The sequence below is a fragment of the Otolemur garnettii genome, unplaced genomic scaffold (genome assembly GCF_000181295.1).
Source record: "Otolemur garnettii isolate 467f Iridium unplaced genomic scaffold, OtoGar3 scaffold00074, whole genome shotgun sequence".
Taxonomy (NCBI): Eukaryota; Metazoa; Chordata; class Mammalia; order Primates; family Galagidae; genus Otolemur; species Otolemur garnettii.
The window spans coordinates 2,165,017-2,182,293 of NW_003852469.1; the positions used below are offsets into that span (position 1 = coordinate 2,165,017).

The 17,277-nt window shown below is 42.8% G+C and overlaps 1 protein-coding gene across 2 annotated transcripts in view; it reads left to right on the forward strand.

Moving 5' to 3' along the window:
* INTS9 (integrator complex subunit 9) overlaps window positions 1-17,277 on the forward strand; it is a 79,034-nt gene that overhangs the window by 24,719 nt on the left and 37,038 nt on the right. The window contains exons 3-4 of one of the 2 annotated variants that reach the window (XM_012807731.2): window positions 4,589-4,649; window positions 9,861-9,923. In XM_012807731.2, coding sequence (XP_012663185.2) covers window positions 4,589-4,649; window positions 9,861-9,923 — 124 coding nt within the window. The remainder of the gene's footprint in view (window positions 1-4,588; window positions 4,650-9,860; window positions 9,924-17,277) is intronic. The other variant, XM_023515589.1, reaches the window with a different exon arrangement.

The window sequence follows — 17,277 nt, forward strand, 5'->3', positions numbered from 1 at the left end:
AAAAAAAAAAAATATATCTGTACCGGGGGGTACAGAGAGAAATAAGGCAGCTTTCCCTCATAGAACTTATAATCTATCAGGGAGACAGACATTATCTATTTGAAGATTTAATTATACTTGTGATTAGAAAAACAGCTGTATGCTTGTGATAATTACTGATAAAAATAATATACGAGGTACTATGAGAGTTTCCCAAAAGGAGGCTACCTGCTCTGTGAGATCATGAATTTCTTAGGTAATCAAGACTGGAACTGGGCAGACAATCCCAGCTGCTTATTTTTCCTTCCTGTTCTTTCTCATCTTTATCTAATTCTTTATTCTTACAGTCCTGGCTAAGTACTGGAAAACACTGTGATCTACTTACACCCTTCCTTGCCTCCGCCATCCTCTTGCTCTCAGAGGGAAGTTCTGCTAGTGGGGTTCCATGAGGTTCCTGATAGGAGATGCCACCTTTTGCTTAGACCAGAAACCTTAGAGACACGCTTGCTTCCGATGGCACCCCTGACCCTCCCTATCCCCTTCCTTCTCCACTGTATCTCTCACCACCTACCGACTGTTCTTGGTTTGTAGTAGCTGCTCAGTAAATGTTTGTTGTGTGAATCACTTAATTTTGTCTTGATCTCATCTCTCCTCACCTTTTCAGAATCCTTTCACTATAATTAATTTAATTATTACTGTGTATCTTTCTTTCATCTTGGCTCAGTCCTCAGTTATGATCACTTTTAATTAAAATTGTTTTAACTCAGCTCCGTTTCCCCCTTAGCACTCCTAAGCCCTGTCCAGTCTTCACCTGCACCACTCCACTGGGACAGCTCTCACTGAGTTCACAAATAATTTCCATGTCATTAGATATGATGGGCATCTGTCAGTCTCGTCTTACCTGACCGTCCAGCAACATTGGCCTCCTTGCTAATATGCTCCTACTTTTCTTCTTTCTTCTCTGATTCTTCCTTTTCTGCCCACTTGGGAGAGTCCTCTTCCTCTAACTGGCCATCATGTGTTGGAATTCCTCAGTGTACAGTGCTTGGCCGTGGTATCTCCAGCAACCAGGGAGATAAACATGGTTAATAAATTAACATGTTTATTTATTAACATTTAATAAATGTTCAGGGCTTCAACAGCCATCCAGATAATACCTTACAAATGTGTGTCTTTAGTCAATAATTCCTTTCTGAGTTCTAAATCCATGTGTCCAAAGTGCCTACTCAGTTTCTCTCCTTGGATGTGCCTTTGGAATCACCTAAAAACTCAGTCTGCCCCAAACTCAATTCGTGAGCAGACTTGGTCCAGAAGGAGAGAACATACCCTCGCAGACCTGGGGTTTTCCCCACATTCCTTAATTGATGTCATCCTGCTATAAACACCGGAAAGCTGAGAGTTAACCTAGACACACCTGCTCCTTCTCACTCCCGGTATTTCCTTTCAGCCTCTTATCTTCAGTGCTGCTGTGGTCCTTACCATCTTTTGCAGTGTTACACTACTGTCCAGATCTCAGCTCAGTCGGTTCCGCGTTTCGTAACACTCAAGTTTTGTGGTATTTGGTGCTACCTTAGTGCTTCATCATCTTTCACAACTTGTCTTTGTGTCTGTGTGATTACTTATCTGTCTTCCTTCCCTGCTTCCTGAGGAGGACAGGTATGTTTGCTCCGTCCTATCACCAGCTCCTAGCCTGACCACGAATAAAGATTCCTAAATGAGTAAAGATGAGCACCTCCTTCTCCTGCAACACTACACCTCATGATGAGGCTCTTCCCTCTTTTCTTTTTCTGGAAAGACCTTTTCTAACTTGCATTCCTTTCATGGCCTCCACACTGCCAAGTGTCAAAAGTGCCCTTTCTGGGTGAGCCCATGGCACCTGCTGTGTACCCTGCCTCACTCTTAATTCATTATGATGTAATTACTACTAACTATTTCCCTATCCTAAAAGGCAAGGATTGTTTCTTTTCTTTTTCTTTCTTTCTTTTTTTTTTTTTGAGACAGAGCCTCAAGTTGTCGCCTGGGTGGAAAGCTGTGGCATCACAGCTCATAGCAACCTCCAACTCCCAGGCTTAAGCGATTCTCTTGCCTCAGCCTCCCAAGTAGCCAGGACTACAGGTGCCCACCACAACCAGTTTTTTGGTTGCTGCTGCTGTTTGGTGGGTCCAGGCTGGATTCGAACCCACCAGCTCAAGTGTATGTGGCTGGCACCTTAGCCACTGGAGCCATAGGCGCTGAGCCAAGGATTGTTTCTTTATTGTAATTCCATCACTTGGCTCTGAGTAGTAACCCTTTGTATATATTTTTGAGTGGATTAATGTAGTCCCACCTCTTTTACTATTTTTTTTGATTTTGAAAGTCATACATTTCAGGCCGAGTGTGGTGGCTCATACCTGTAATCCTAGGACTCTGGGAGGCTGAGACGTGTGGATTGCTTGAGCTCAGGCATTTGAGACCAGTCTGAGCAAGAGAGAGACCCCATCTCTACTAAAAAAAATAGAAAAACTACCCAGGTGTTGTGGTGGGCACCTGTAGTCCCAGCTACTAAGGAGGCTGAGGTAAGAGGATCGTCTAAGCCCAAGAGTTTGAGATTGCCGTGAGCTATCATAATGCCACCATACTCTACCCCAAGGCAACAAGATGACACCATACTCTACCCCAGTCTCAAAAAAAAAAAAAATTAAAAATTAAAAATCAGTTATTTTTCAATAAGCAATGTATTTCTAATCATTTGTTGAGGAGAACTAACTGCATCAGTCATCTGACTGGTGTAGATCTAATGGGGGAACAGACTGTATATCCTTTAATCCAGTTCTCTTTATAAAAAAGGAAATGGATATTTACAACTTTGCTTTGGAGAATTAGCATGCATGAAATGAAAACAGTGTCCACATTGTCTTGTCATTACACCTGTATTAGAATGCTTGCTTTTTAAATGTGATCTGACAGTGAATATATTTTTCAAGAACGGTCTAAGTAAAGACATATACATCTGTGTGACTATGAAATGAGTTGGGAATTAAAAGTGCTAATGGTAATAGAATATTTTCCTGAAAGGGTAGAGCAGAGTTAAAAAAAAATTTACCAGGTATAATTTATACCAATCAAAGTTATTCTACTGTAGGGATTTTTCATTCTTAAGTATGAAATCACAGTTCTCACTTGTGGGTAAATAATGGCAAAATGTGAACAGCTAATCTGAATAAAGGATAAGTTCATTGTACTTACATTTTTGCTGCTTTTCTGTAAGTTTGGAATTAATGTCACAATTAAAAGTTATCCCCCAAAAAATTCTTAACTTTTTTTCTGAAATTAGATTCACATATATGATATTCAGGTTTTTTATCTTTTCTAGAAGGTTGACAAATTTCACATATTTATGTGTCTGTTTGACTTTTTTTTTTTAGACAGAGTCGCACTCGATAGAGTCCTGTGGAGTCACAGCTCACAGAACCTCAAACTCTTGGGCTTAAGCGATTCTCTTGTCTCAGCCTCCCAAGTGCTAGGACTACAGGCACCTGCCACAATGCCCGGCTATTTTTTTGTTATTGCAGTTGTTGTTATTAAGCTGTCCCAGGCTGAGTTCAACCCCACCAACCTCAGTGTGTGTGGCTGACACCGACCGTAACCACTGTGCTATGGGTGCCGAGCCCTATTTGACTTTCTAATCTGTCTCCTAATTACAAAGTCAGTGCCTGATGAAATTATTTGGAGGATTAGGAACCATACAAGTATTTGGTTTCTGATTATAGAATCCTTTTACTCTCAAACCCTGACTTTGCCCTTAATTTTTACTTTAACTTTGTGGGGAAGTGCAGTAGTCTTGCCATGTGATTTGTATTCCTGCTGTGCTTTTGCCTTAGTCATTAAGTTTTTTATTTCTCCAACATATTGTTTTCTTTCTTGAACTATTGGCATTTTCAATTTCCAATATAATTCTTCTGGTCAACTAGTATTAGGCCATTAAATCCTGAGGTTACCAATAGTGATTTTTGATTCAGACTTTTTTAAATGTAACATCGTGAAATTCACCTTACCTTCTAGAGGAAACTATTCACATAGATAAGGCATTGCTTATAAAACTTGGGGAAACTAGCTGCAGGGGACAAGTGCCTGATGTACTTAAGGAGGTGAATCCAGAGCATGGATTTGACTGGAGTGCAGGTTCTCAGGCAGGGTGAATTCTGACCCGTGGGGGTGAGCCTCCTGGAGAACCTGACCTCTCTGAGCCTGGTTTTTCAGGTGCAATGTGAAGATGCCCCTTCCTCCCTCATCAGGACCCTTGTCAGACACAAACAAGGGAAAGTAGGAGGCAGTGATCCAAAGACTATATAAAATGCTCTGGCGTTTCATCTTTCTTTTTTCTTTATTAGTCTGCATAGTATTCTCTTGTTTTTCCCAATTCTTTGTTAAACTCTTGAACTTTCCATGGTCATATAATTCTTAAGGTCAATACAACATGATTATTTCTTTCCTTTTTGATTGGTATTTGTGGTAAGGCATTGCTACCAGTAATTTTAAACTGTTTTTCACTTTATGGAGACAGTACAGTCACCATGAAATCACTGAGGATTATAATCTATTTAGGATAATTTAATCTTTTGTTTTGCAGTCCCAGGCTGTCTAATCTTCCTGGCTGGTCCCTCAAGGATGGAAATGCTTTCTTGGACAAGGTAATGCCCAAGACAAAAACCTGAAGCGCATCTGCACCCAGTAGACAGCCAGCTTTTCACTCCAGCGCCACCCTGTGGTAGTGTAACTATGGCTTTTTTTTCCAGGCGTATTCTTTCTGAAGAACCCAAAGATCTGTTTTCAGATTTAGATTCAATTTGTTCATGTATAGAAATCAAAGTACTTTTGCTACAAATACTTTTTATCGGCATGGAAAGAAAGCTATTATTTCTAGAGTTGCCCTGAGAGTTTTAAAGGTGATGCTTGTTTTTTTTTGTTTTTTTTTTTTTTTTGAGACGGAGCCTCAAGCTATCCCCCTGGGTAGAGTGCCATGGCATCACGCTCACAGCAACCTCCAACTCCTGGGCTCAAGCGAGTCTCCTGCCTCAGCCTCCCAAGTAGCTGGGACTACAGGCGCCGGCCACAACACCTGGCCATTTTTTGGTTGCAGCCGTCATTGTTGTTTGGCGGGCCCGGGCTGGGGATTCGAACCTGCCACCTTAGGTGTATGTGGCTGGCGCCTTAGCCGCTTGAGCCACAGGTGCCGAGCCAAAGGTGATGCTTGTTAAAGAGTTCAGGATAGTTCATCTTGAAGCGATATTGATTTCGTGATTGGAAGAAGTAAAACTTTTCATAACTTGAAAATCCTCAAATATGTGAATTTTAAACAGCTTCTGTTGGGGATCAGAAGAGCTAGGGCTTTGTAAAAGATTTTGGGTCATTTTTTGGGTGACGAGAGGCCACAGGAGGTCGCAGAGGGAGAGTCTCCTTGTCTGATCGGATCATTCAGACCACAGTGTGGAGAATATTCTGAGGAGCAGGGTGTTTTCAGCAGTGTGTTTGGGGGGCGGGGGGAGAAGGACAGTGTGGAAGGGGGATGTGCTCGTGGGAAAATTTGAGTAGGGCTTCCAAAGGAGGATCTGTGATCCTATTCCAGCACTTCCTAATAGCTTAGAATGGACAATCTTATAGGTTATTTTAAAAAGAAAGAAAAAGGGCTCGGCGACTGTGGCTCAAGCGGCTAAGGCGCCAGCCACATACACCTAAGGTGGCAGGTTCGAATCCCCAGCCTGGGCCCGCCAAACCAAAAAATGGCCAGGCGTTGTGGCGGGCCCTTGTAGTCCCAGCTACTTGGGAGGCTGAGGCAGGAGACTCGCTTGAGCCCAGGAGTTGGAGGTTGCTATGAGCTGTGATGCCATGGCACTCTACTCAGGGGGATAGCTTGAGGCTCTGTCTCAAAAAAAAAAACAAAAAGAAAGAAAAAAGTTCTAGGAATCTAGGGTTTAATCAGTAACTAACTTAAAGTAAAAGACTTCAGTTTCCTTTTTTTTCCAAGTCTTAAATTTGTGACACTAGGTTATCTTTTTCAGTAATTCCTTCTTCATACCTTTTTTTTTTTTTTTTTTTTTTCAGTTTTTTTGGCTGGGGTTGGGTTTGAACCTGCCACCTCTGGTATATGGGGCTGGCGCCCTACTCCTTTGAGCCACAGGTGCCGCCCCCCTTCTCATATCAATATTTGGACAGTAAAATTATTAAGTGAGAGTCCAGTGCAACAAAAATGTTAAAACTATATCAAACTTTGTACTTAAAACAAAAAAGGCCTAGGAAGGTTAAAAACTGTAAAGCTCATCTGGGCCACACATCGGTTCTCTAAATCATTCTTGCTTTCCTATGTCTCACAGTCAAAAACGGAGTTTAAATATACTTAAAACAATCCATCTAAATAAAGCACTTTTTTCTTGTAATAGATATTGTTAAAGAAAGAGGTACTTTTTACAGAACTAATTCCTGTTAACTGCACCCCAACCTCAAGTGCAAGCCAAATGCCTGATTCGAAACCAGATTTTCTTCATAGCTGACCATAAAATTCTGTGACATTCAGGAACCCGTGCACCTGATTTCAGCCTGAGTCTCCTGCTGGCTATAAATCATTGTTCCCTGAGAAAGGCTCAGAAGCAGCCCATTACCAGCACATTGTGAGCAGAATGACTTGCATGCGTGTGTGGGAGTATTTCATTAGAAAGGAGCGGTGAATAAAATACAGTGACATTGTAAGTGTTTAGAATGGCTAATATGCTTCTGCAGGCCAGGGAGGATGAGAGCCTCGGAGGAGACTTTATCATACGACGTGCCCTGAAATGTAGCAGTATGGGGAAGAAGATTACATAGTCAATTTAAGACGAGGCATAGCTTTGAAATTTCCCATGATTTGTCTTTAATCACTTGTCGCCTCATCCTGAGGGAGTTGGGAGTCTTCTCCCATTAGACAGAATTGCTCATTTGTTTTTTGGCTGGCAGGTACATTGTAATTAAGAACTGCTTTCAGTTTCTGTTTGGCTCAGTCCGTCACTAGTCAAAGGTGCTCCTGGGAGAGGAGCCACAGCTCAGGGTTGAAGGCAAAGGAGGAGGTGCCTGTGACACTTGTAAAATTCAAAAGGCCGACACCATGTAATTAGTGCCCTATCTTCAGCTAAAGATTGAAAGCAAAATCTTTCACACTCTGGTATGTACATATCAATACATGGGTATAGATGTATAGAAATAAACGTTCAGTGACTAACGGAAGTGTGATAGAACAAAACTATAACAATGGCTTTCCCTTTCTGGAAAGAGGAAAGGAAACTTATAACCGTTTTTCTATCTTTTACTGGTTTTGTGTAAAGCTTTAACCTGATGGTGAAAAAAATCCACCATAGCCTCCAGTTTATAATTGTCAGTTGAGGCGAGGAAACAACTCTCACACCTTCTGGAGGCATTGTGGCAAACCTGGGGGGACCCACCCGTACCTCTAGGCCTTTCTACTTCAGTGTACCGTGTCATAATTGTATACACCATAACTGTATGGCTTTGCCTGAAGGTTGTTACCTGAAGCTGCACAAAATGAAGGAATTGGTATGTAAATATTTGAGACCCCCAGTAGGATAACTAAGGTGTATGTGTTACACCATTGCTCAGAGTTTCCCTGTGGTGGTAAGTTCCAGTTGCCCAAAGTAGTATGCGGCTCAATAACATATCCCTTATCAGTTAATTTCGTCTCTGTTTATCCTCCCCCTTTAATTCTTGCTCTCAAACCCTTTTCTCAAGTCAGCCTGCTGGGGAATCTGAACTAAGATGGGCATATTAAATATGATAGGTCATGGGTAGAGTGGGGAGCTGGACTGTATTCTGTTTCTTTATATACAGAGGATGCCAAGAAAAGTATACACATTTTAAGAAAGGAAAAAACTATTAAAAGTATGATACTCAGCTCAGTGCTTGTGGCTCAAGTGGCTAAGGCGCCAGCCACATACACCTAAGGTGGCGGGTTCAAATCCAGCCCAGGCCCACCAAACAACAATGATGGCTGCAACCAAAAAATAGTCAGGCATTGTGGCGGGCGCCTGTGGTCCCAGCTACTTGGGAGGCTGAGGCAGGAGACTCACCTGAGCCCAGGAGTTGGAGGTTGCTGTGAGCTGTGATGCCACGGTACTCTGCCAGGGTGACAGCTTGAGACTCTGTCTCAAAAAAAAAAAAACAAAAAAACAAAAACTGTGATACTCAAGTTACATTTGACTTCTGCAATTACAAGAGATATAGTACGCAAGATAAACATTATCAGTTTATATTGAAGATTACAACCTTAGTACAGTTTTTTCTTTCTTAAAATGAGTATACATGTTCTGATACCCTCTGTCTGTGCTCTTTTTGATTTGATTTATAATTCCAAATAGATTGTATTGTTGTGCCCAGGAGTTCCCCAGAGAACACACGCCCAGACAAGCCGAATTTGCAAGGGAGTCTCTTTATTTAAGAGCTGGCCGGCAGCTGCCTCGGTGTCCCAATGAGGGGTTTCCAAGAGCAGCCCCAAGTGCTTAAGGAGTTGGGTTTTTAGGCCTGGTCTGCATCCTGTTTGGCACGCAGGCTGTCCAGGTGCATCCAGGGTGGGTAGCAAGCAAGTGGTGTACAGAAGCAGAATTTTGCAGTTAGTCCTACATCTTTGTTTTAATGTTTTCCCCCCATACATCTTAGCGTCAGTACTTTCCCTACCTGGTATTATTTAAAGGTCAGTCCAGGGACAGTTGGTGCCTCCCAGTTCGTTTTCCAAGGAGTTAGCCAAGCAAGAAACTGAGAGTGGACTAGAAGCAAGAAATTAATTAATTAGTGCTTTTTCATCTATGTTAGGAGTAAACTAGGCTTCATTTTTGGAGGAGGGGGAAGTTTGCAGTCTGGAAATTTGCCAGGAGTTAACTGGTATTTGTCCATCATAGCCTAGGCCTGACACCTTTCTGCCTTAGCCTAGGCGTACCAGGCCTAACAGGGTCTTCTACAAAGACAAATATGACATTCACAGGGGCAGCAGTGGTGTGGTGGTGGTGGCTGTTTAATCCCTACCCTGTACTTATGGTCCTCCCTCTCTTGCCCCTTTCCCAGCAACTATGGTGATAAAAAGCCTCTAAATAATTGGTCTAGGGGCTCGGCGCCTATAGCTCAACGGGCTAAGGCGCCAGCCACGTACACCTAAGGTGGCGGGTTCGAATCCCCAGCCCGGACTCGCCAAACAACAATGACGGCTGCAACCAAAAAATAGCCGGGCGTTGTGGCGGGCGCCTGTGGTCCCAGCTACTTGGGAGGCGGAGGCAGGAGACTCGCTTGAGCCCAGGAGTTGGAGGTTGCTGTGAGCTGTAATGCCACGGCACTCTACCCAGGGGGACAGCTTGAGGCTCTGTCTCAAAAAAAAAAAAAAAAAAAATAATTGGTCTAGGGCCGTGACTCCTAACCTGGTTAAATAACAGAATCACTGGAGGTGCTCGTTAAGAGATACTGATTCCGTGGCCTCATCCCCAGTGTGTGATGTCTAAGATCTTAGGGCCCAGCAACCTTTAATTTAATCGGTGTCCCCCAGTAATTCTGACGTTGCTGTTACCATCTACAAAACTATTATTTGGAAACCATGGTTCATGGGTTATGGGAGTTGCACATGTCCATGCAAAGCTTTCTTGAATGGCATCCAGAAATGTACATTCAAGTTCTGAGTCTGCCACCAGCCAGTGTTTTTTTCCTCATTAAGACACTTGGCCTGCCTGAGCCTGAACAGGGGAAGTTAGCCTAAATAACCTCTCAGCTTCCTTCCAACTCTAAAGTCTGTGAGTCTGTGATTCTTCATGAAAAGTTTGGCTTGGGGATTTCTTTGCTACTGTATCCAAATCTCTTCTGGTATTTTTCATTTCTTTTAGGAGCTAAAGGAGTGCTCAGGTCATGTATTTGTGGATTCTGTGCCTGAATTCTGTTTACCAGAGGTAAGTTTAAAGTGATTCTTGATTGTGGAAACAAAGTACATTGTGTAATTTCTCTAAAGAAGTCAAGACACAATTTTAAGAGGCTGGGCTTCCTGTTTCCAAGTTTAAATGACTCTGTTATTCCCGGAATATTGTTACTCAGCTAAAATAAGATCATTTAGGAGCTACATATATTGTCTAGAAATCATTTAAGTCACTGTCTTCTCCCTCTTTCCAGCTCTTTCTAGAATCCCGACTGATATTTCTACCAGGGCATAGTTTTGAGCAACGTAAGGAAGTGAACCAGACCTTTCAGTTTTGTTCTGTTTTGCTTTGCTTCAGTTTTTCTCTTAAGTTTTTTTTTTTCCTTCATTCTTTGTTTCTTTACCCGATTTCTCTATGACGTTTTGTTGCCATAATGGGCTCCTATGGGATGACACCTCCCAGTTTGATTTAATGCCTTTCTGCTTAGGTTAGCTGTACTTTTCCTGGTCTCACACAGGGTAATTGAGAATTGCTATTATTTAGCCAATGCCAGTAAGCTAAAAATGTTTGCTGTCTTGAGATATCATATTGAATACTATTTGAAATTCATGAACTCTGAGCAGAGTCATGGATTCTGTCACTACATACTATAACAGACTTTTTAAAAATTATTATGGGTTATATATCTTTATAGGGTACATGAGTTTTTGGTACAGGTATACAGTGTCAGTTAATCCATCAGGATAACTGAAGTATCCATCACCCCAAGCATTTAACATTTTGTGCTGGGAACATTTAGTTATTTTAAAGTATATTCTAACTTACTGTTGATTGTTATCACTTTGTTATGCTATCAAATATTGTTTGTTCTCACTGATTATATTTTTGTATTCATTAACCATCCCCCGAAATATCCCCCACTCCCTGCTCCCTTTCCCAGCCTCTGGCAACTGTCATTCTACTGTCTGCCTCCAGGAGATCAATTATTTTTAGTATTTAACTCCCACATAGTAGTAGGATTTGCCTTTCACACAGCGAGACGGGTTAGCGTTTGGGGCCAGTTTTATCCTTTCGAAGGAAAGCAAGATCAGTTTCCATTAGTTTTAAAAGCAGTTAATGTGAGCTGACGGCCCTATCCCCAGCCCTAGTCAAGCTAGGGGTTCTCAACAAACAGATGAAGTGTGGGGAAGCCAGTGCTACTGCAGGGCTCCAGGGAAACCAGTGAGAAGCTGCCGTCCTCTTCCTCCCGTGGGCCAGTGAGGCACAGTGCCTGTAGAAATACTTTCACACTTGGGAGGAAGTCCGGAGGGCAGTTCCCTTATGTTGCTTCTCTTCTCTTCTTTCTCTTTCCATTTCTATCCTTTGATACCCTATTGAGAAACTTTTTTCTTTCTCTTTGAAATAGGTGTATGTGCCTTTTGAGGGTACCAGAGCAAAAGAGAGGGGGGAAAGAAACAGAGGAAAATGGTAATTGAAGGTGGCAGATAAGGAAGAAAGTTTGAGATTTCGTAGTTAGAATAAAGTTGAAGGTAGAGCGTTAACAGAAACGCAGAGCTGTCCCTCACTGCTGTTACAATCTCTGTCACTGAGGAATTGGTGGGGCAGTCCCTCATCTGTTCAACAATTCCTATCCCAGGTGCTGTGTTTTTTTGTTTGTTGGTTTGTTTTTGAGACAGTCTCACTTGGTCATCCTGGGTAGAGTGCTTATGGCATCATAGCTCACAGCAACCTCAAACTCTTGGGTTCAAGACATCCTTTTGCCTCAGCATCCCAAGTAGCTGGGCCTACAGGTGCCAGCCATACGCTCAGCTATTTTTAGAGACAGGGTCTCTCTCTTGCTCAGGCTGGTCTCGAACTTGTGAGCTCAAGCAATCCACCTGCTTCAGCCCTCCCAGGTGGTAGGATTACAGGCGTGAGCCACCACACCTGGCACCAGGTGCTACTTTTAATCTTCATTTGACCACAGATGGCACTGATTATTGCTACCTTCAGTTTATGGACACCAGTGTAGAATTTATGAATTGGTGCTCTGGTGACTTTCTGACTTGCTTCATAGCATATTCAGCTTTTAAATTAGATGGTTACCTTTCATAATTCACCTTTTGTCAAACTGAAGAATTATTATTATATTTATTTTGTGTTCTAGAGCCACCATAAGGTTTTTCAGGCAAGATTTTATGGCAAAAATTAGTGATAGTCACGAATTTTAAGGTAGAGCCCCAGGCCCTTGTATGACTGGGAGAATATGAGATCATAATAGAAGCAAGAAAGACTTACTACAGTGCAGTCTTCAGGGACTTGTGGGTAAGCCAGGCAGATCCCATCCTTGTCTTCTTGAAATTTATAATCTGGTACAGCTACCTTAAATGTCTTCGTCTCCCCCTAAAGTCTCTGTACTATGGACTATGTATATACTCTAGCACAGTATAGAAAGCAGCCAGTAAATTATGGTTGTGTTGGTCCAATTTATGGTCTCCAAGTGTGTTTTTACCTAATGATTTTAAAGTTAAAGTAATCTTATTGGATTCCGTTGTGTGAAAGTGTGTAAGTAGGCTCGGTGCCTGTGGCTCAATTGGCTAAGGCGCCAGCCACATACACCTGAGGTGGCGGGTTCGAATCCCCAGCCCGGGCCCGCCAAACAACAATGATGGCTGCAACCAAAAAATGGCCAGCGCTGTGGCGGGCGCCTGTAGTCTCAGCTACTTGGGAGGCTGAGGCAGGAGACTCGCTTGAGCCCAGGAGTTGGAGGTTGCTGTGAGCTGTGAGGCCATGGTACTCTACCCAGGGGGACAGCTTGAGGCTCCGTCTCAAAAAAAAAGAAAAGTGTGTAAGTAAATACATGAATATAGTTAACCTTTGGACAACATGGGTTTGAACTACACAGGTCCACTTAAATATGGATTGTTTTCAATAAATAGATGGGAATTTTTTTGGAGATTTGCAACAATTTGAAAAAACAGCTGAACCTAGAAATACCGAAAAAATTAAGGGAACACAGAAAAAATTATGTTGTGATGTCTAAAATATTTGTAGATCCTAGTCTGTTACCATTTACTACCATAAAATATACACAAGTCTATTATAAAAATTAAAATGTATCAAATTTATACATATATGACATACATGATGCTGTTCCACCATTCACAGTCAAAAGAAAGTAAACAATAACTGCATAAAATTCAGCATAGTACTTACTACACTACTGTGATAATTTCATAGCCTCCTCCTCTTGCGCTTGTGGCGAGCTCAGGTGTTACAGGTACCCACTGAAAGCACCGTATGAGGCCAGTCATCTCCACATTAGCAGTTTCTTTCCACCAAATTATCATAGTAAACAGTCATCTCTCACAGTTCTTGTGTATTTTTCATTGTGTTTAGTGCAATACTATAAACCTTCAATAACACCATGGCACCCATAGCGATGATGGAAACGCTATTAGTAATGGTGGAAAAATGCTCCTAAAAAACAGAAAAGTCAAGGCATTACAAGAAAAAGTTGAACTATTAGATATGTACGTACCGTAGATTGCGGTCTGCGGCTGCAGAAAAAAGTCTGTGAAGCCGTCACTGTAGCTACACTCACCTCTTGTGCAATGCCTGTTCATCTTGTATTAAAAATGCAGCTTTTAGTGGCTGCAGGATTGCTATGACAAAGGTGTGCCTTTAGGTGCTAATAGGATTTTTAAAAAGCAGTCATTATATGACAACTTAAAGCAACAAAAGTGAACTATATAACTCCAGAGGATTTAATGCCAGCAAAGGATGGCCTGATAATTTTAGAAAGAGGTTTGGCTTAAATATCAAGATAACTGAAGCAATTTCTGAAGACAAAGAAAATGGCAGACAAGTTTCCAGATGCCATTAAGAAAAAATATCTATTTGGCTTGGCGCCTGTGGCTCAAGTGGCTAAGGCACCAGCCACATACACCTAAGGTGGCGGGTTTGAATCCAGCCCGGGCCTGCCAAACAACAATGACGCTGCAACCAAAAAATAGCGGGCATTGTGGCGGGCGCCTGTGGTCCCAGCTATTTAGGAGGCAGAGGCAGGAGACTTGCTTGAGCCCAGGAGTTGGAGGTTGCTGTGAGCTGTGATGCCACAGCATTCTACCCAGGGAGACAGCTTGAAGCTGTCTCAAAAAAAAAAAAAAAAATCTATTTGATAAGAGATTGTTTTTGTTTTTATTAAGACAGAGTCTTTCTTTGTCACCCTCTGTAGAGTGCAGTGGCATCATAGCTCACAGCAACCTCAAACTCTTGGGCTCAAGTGATTCTCTTGTCTCAGCCTCCCTAGTAGCTGGGACCACAGGCACCTGCTAGGATGCCTGCTTACTTTTTTTGTTTAGCAGGCCTGGGCCGGGTTCAAACCCACCAGTCCTGGTGTACTTGGCTGGCTCCCTAACTACTGAGCTACTGGCACCCCATTTGAACAGATTTTTTTTTTTTTTGGCCAGGGGCTGGGTTCGAACCCGCCACGTCTGGTATATGGGGCCAGCGCCCTAACCCTCTGAGCCACAGGCACCACCCCTGAACAGATTTTTAATGCAGACAAAATAAACCTATTTCAGGAAGACAACGGTCCAAAAGATATCTGTTAGTAAGAAAAAGAAGTGAACGCCAAGATTTAAGACAGAAAGGGATATCTTCAGTCTACTTGAGTGACCTGGACTGCCTTTATCTGTAAAGCTGCTAATCCCTGATCCTTCAGGGAAAAAGATAAACACCAGCTGCCAGGTTTTTAGTTGTACAACAAGAAAGCCTAGACAAAGAGAACCATTTTCATGGATCGGTTCACTGAGTTCAGGAAGTACCTTGCCAGTAAAGGATGACTTTTTCAAAGTCTTTAATACTGGACAATACCCCTGGCCACTCAGAACCCCAGGAGGTCAATCCAGGATCAGAGTGGCCTACTCGCCTCCAAACCCAGCATGTTTAATTCAACCTCTAGATCATGAAGACCTTGAAGACTCATTACACATTGTGCTCTATGGAGAGGATTTTTACTTTTCCTTGGAAGAGAACCCAATTGAGAAGATTACATTGTTGAAGATGCATTGTTGTTACAGAAAAAGCCATGATTACTGTCAAGCGAAACAATTTCCTGCTGGAGAAACCCGTCCAGACATCGTTCAGATTAACAACAGAACCAGGCAAAGAAATCACAATTTAGAGGCAGGATGAATGGACTGTAGGTGTCATCAGGCATGTCATTCACATAGATGCCATTGCCCTCGCAGTGGTAGAGGTTAATTCCAACACACAGAGGAATTAACAGAAGATGGCTTGATGGGGAGGAGTGCTCCCAAACAGTGCCAGGTGAGGAGGAAGGCATGGAAGAAACTGCCATGAAACACGGTGACAGTGGACAGTCTGGCAGAGAGTTCCCAGTTTCCAGGACTGCTTTTGACTTCTTGTACAACATGAACCCTGATACAGCACCACAACTAAAACAAACAGTGGAAGAAGAATCTATGCTGTATGGAAACATTTTTAGAGAAATGAAAAGGCAGCAAAACCAGAGAGAAATCACAGCATTTCCTCTTAAAGTTACACCAAGCATGCTGCCTCCCCTTCCCTCCCACCACCTGTCCCTCCTTGCCACCCCCGAGACAGCAGCACCGACCTCTCCTCCCCACTCTGTGTGACCTGCTCTTCGGGGGGTCCACCTTCCCGTCAGGAATAGTAAATGTGTTTCCTCTTCCTTACGGGATTTCCTTAACATTGTCTTTTCTCTAGCTTACTTTATGTAAGAATACGATATATGGTACATATGCAAACTATGTGTTAACACACTGTTTATGATACTGGTGAGGCTTCATTCAGTCAGCAGGAGGCTGTTAAGTTACATGTGCGTTTTCAACTGTGGTGATAGGGAAAGGGGCTTGGGGTTCTGACCTCATGTTGTTCAAGGGTCAGTTGTACGTAAATGTGGTGTGGGTGAACATTTCTCACGGAAAAAATGATTTATGTAGGTACACACTATTAACACAGAGACAGAGAATTTCTTTATTTCTCATAATTCTAGCCTCTGGGCTGATTCTTACATATTTTAGAGAAATTTCAAGTTTTCTCAACTGGTTTCTGTACACACAAGGGAAGATGGTGATGCTTTTGAGTTTTGTTGTTGGCGTCAACTGTCATTCCCATTGGTTTTTGTGGAGCTATCATTCTGCTGCACTGTCTTAATTCCTTGTTCTTTGGAAGATGATTGTGGAGAGAGTGGAGAGTAGGACCGCAGACTGCTGGCTGATTCTTCATCATGAGGGTATTCTCTTATGAGCACAGAGCATGACATGGACTTAGGGGCAGGATAAATTGACTGCTGGTGTCATCAGGCCTGTTATCCACAGAGATGCCATTACCCTCGCAGTGGGTAGCTTAGACCTCTACTCATGTGGCATCCTTGGGAGCTGATGATGGCCTCGGCAGCATTATTAAGTTAGCTTATTTTATATGTAAAGTCATTCAGCCGGAAAATACCACAGTCAAAATGGCCCACTGCCTCTTATCATCTGCTTATGCCACAGACCTCTCGTTACTTCTCTGTGGGAATGTATTAACCCCATGACTCATCTCCTAGCTGCAACACTTCCTCTGTGTCCTTAGTGCAGGGACAGTTTCCCAGGACTAACTCCTCATGAGGGAGAGCTCCGTGAGTGGTAGGATATCTCTGAACCACAGGATCTCACTCTTCCTCAATAAGATGCTGTGTGTAAAGCTGCTTTCTTTCAGTAAAAGTGCACCCCAGTCTGTGATGTGCTGGCTGCAGCGGGTGGGAGGGAGCCGGAGGAGGGTCACAGGAGCAAAGTGCTACCCTGGGGGTGGGGGGGATGCTGTGCAGAGTGCTGTCTAGGAGGGGGGCACACAAAGTGCTTTGGGGGTTGTAAGGAGGAAGTGGTTTCTTTCATCTGAGAAAATCAGGAAGGCTTAGTGGAAGGACAAAGTTGAGCCTTGACAGACAGGCAGGACTTAAATGTATGGGGAATTTTTTTCTCAGACTAAAAGAGTTTTAGTAAAGTTTACCAAACTTGAGTATCATTTTCTAACCTTTTCTCTTTTCCCCTCACCTTTATACTGGACTAAACAGGCATATGTGGGGTTACAATTAGGTTAGGAGATGAGTATATAATTTCCCTTCATGACTCCACCACTGTCCTGTTAGTCTCCATATTTGACTTATGAAGAGCTGGTGGTGCTGCCTCACATTCTAGTCTGTCCTTATCACTTACTGTGCTCTCTCTGCTGCAAGTTACCTGGTTTCCCATTCATCTGTAGTGAGGCTGCCTCACATTCTAGTCTGTCCTTAGACTTACTGTGCTCTCTCTGCTGCTAGTTACCTGGTTTCCCATTCATCTGTAGTGGTGCTGCCTCACATTCTAGTATGTCCTTAGAC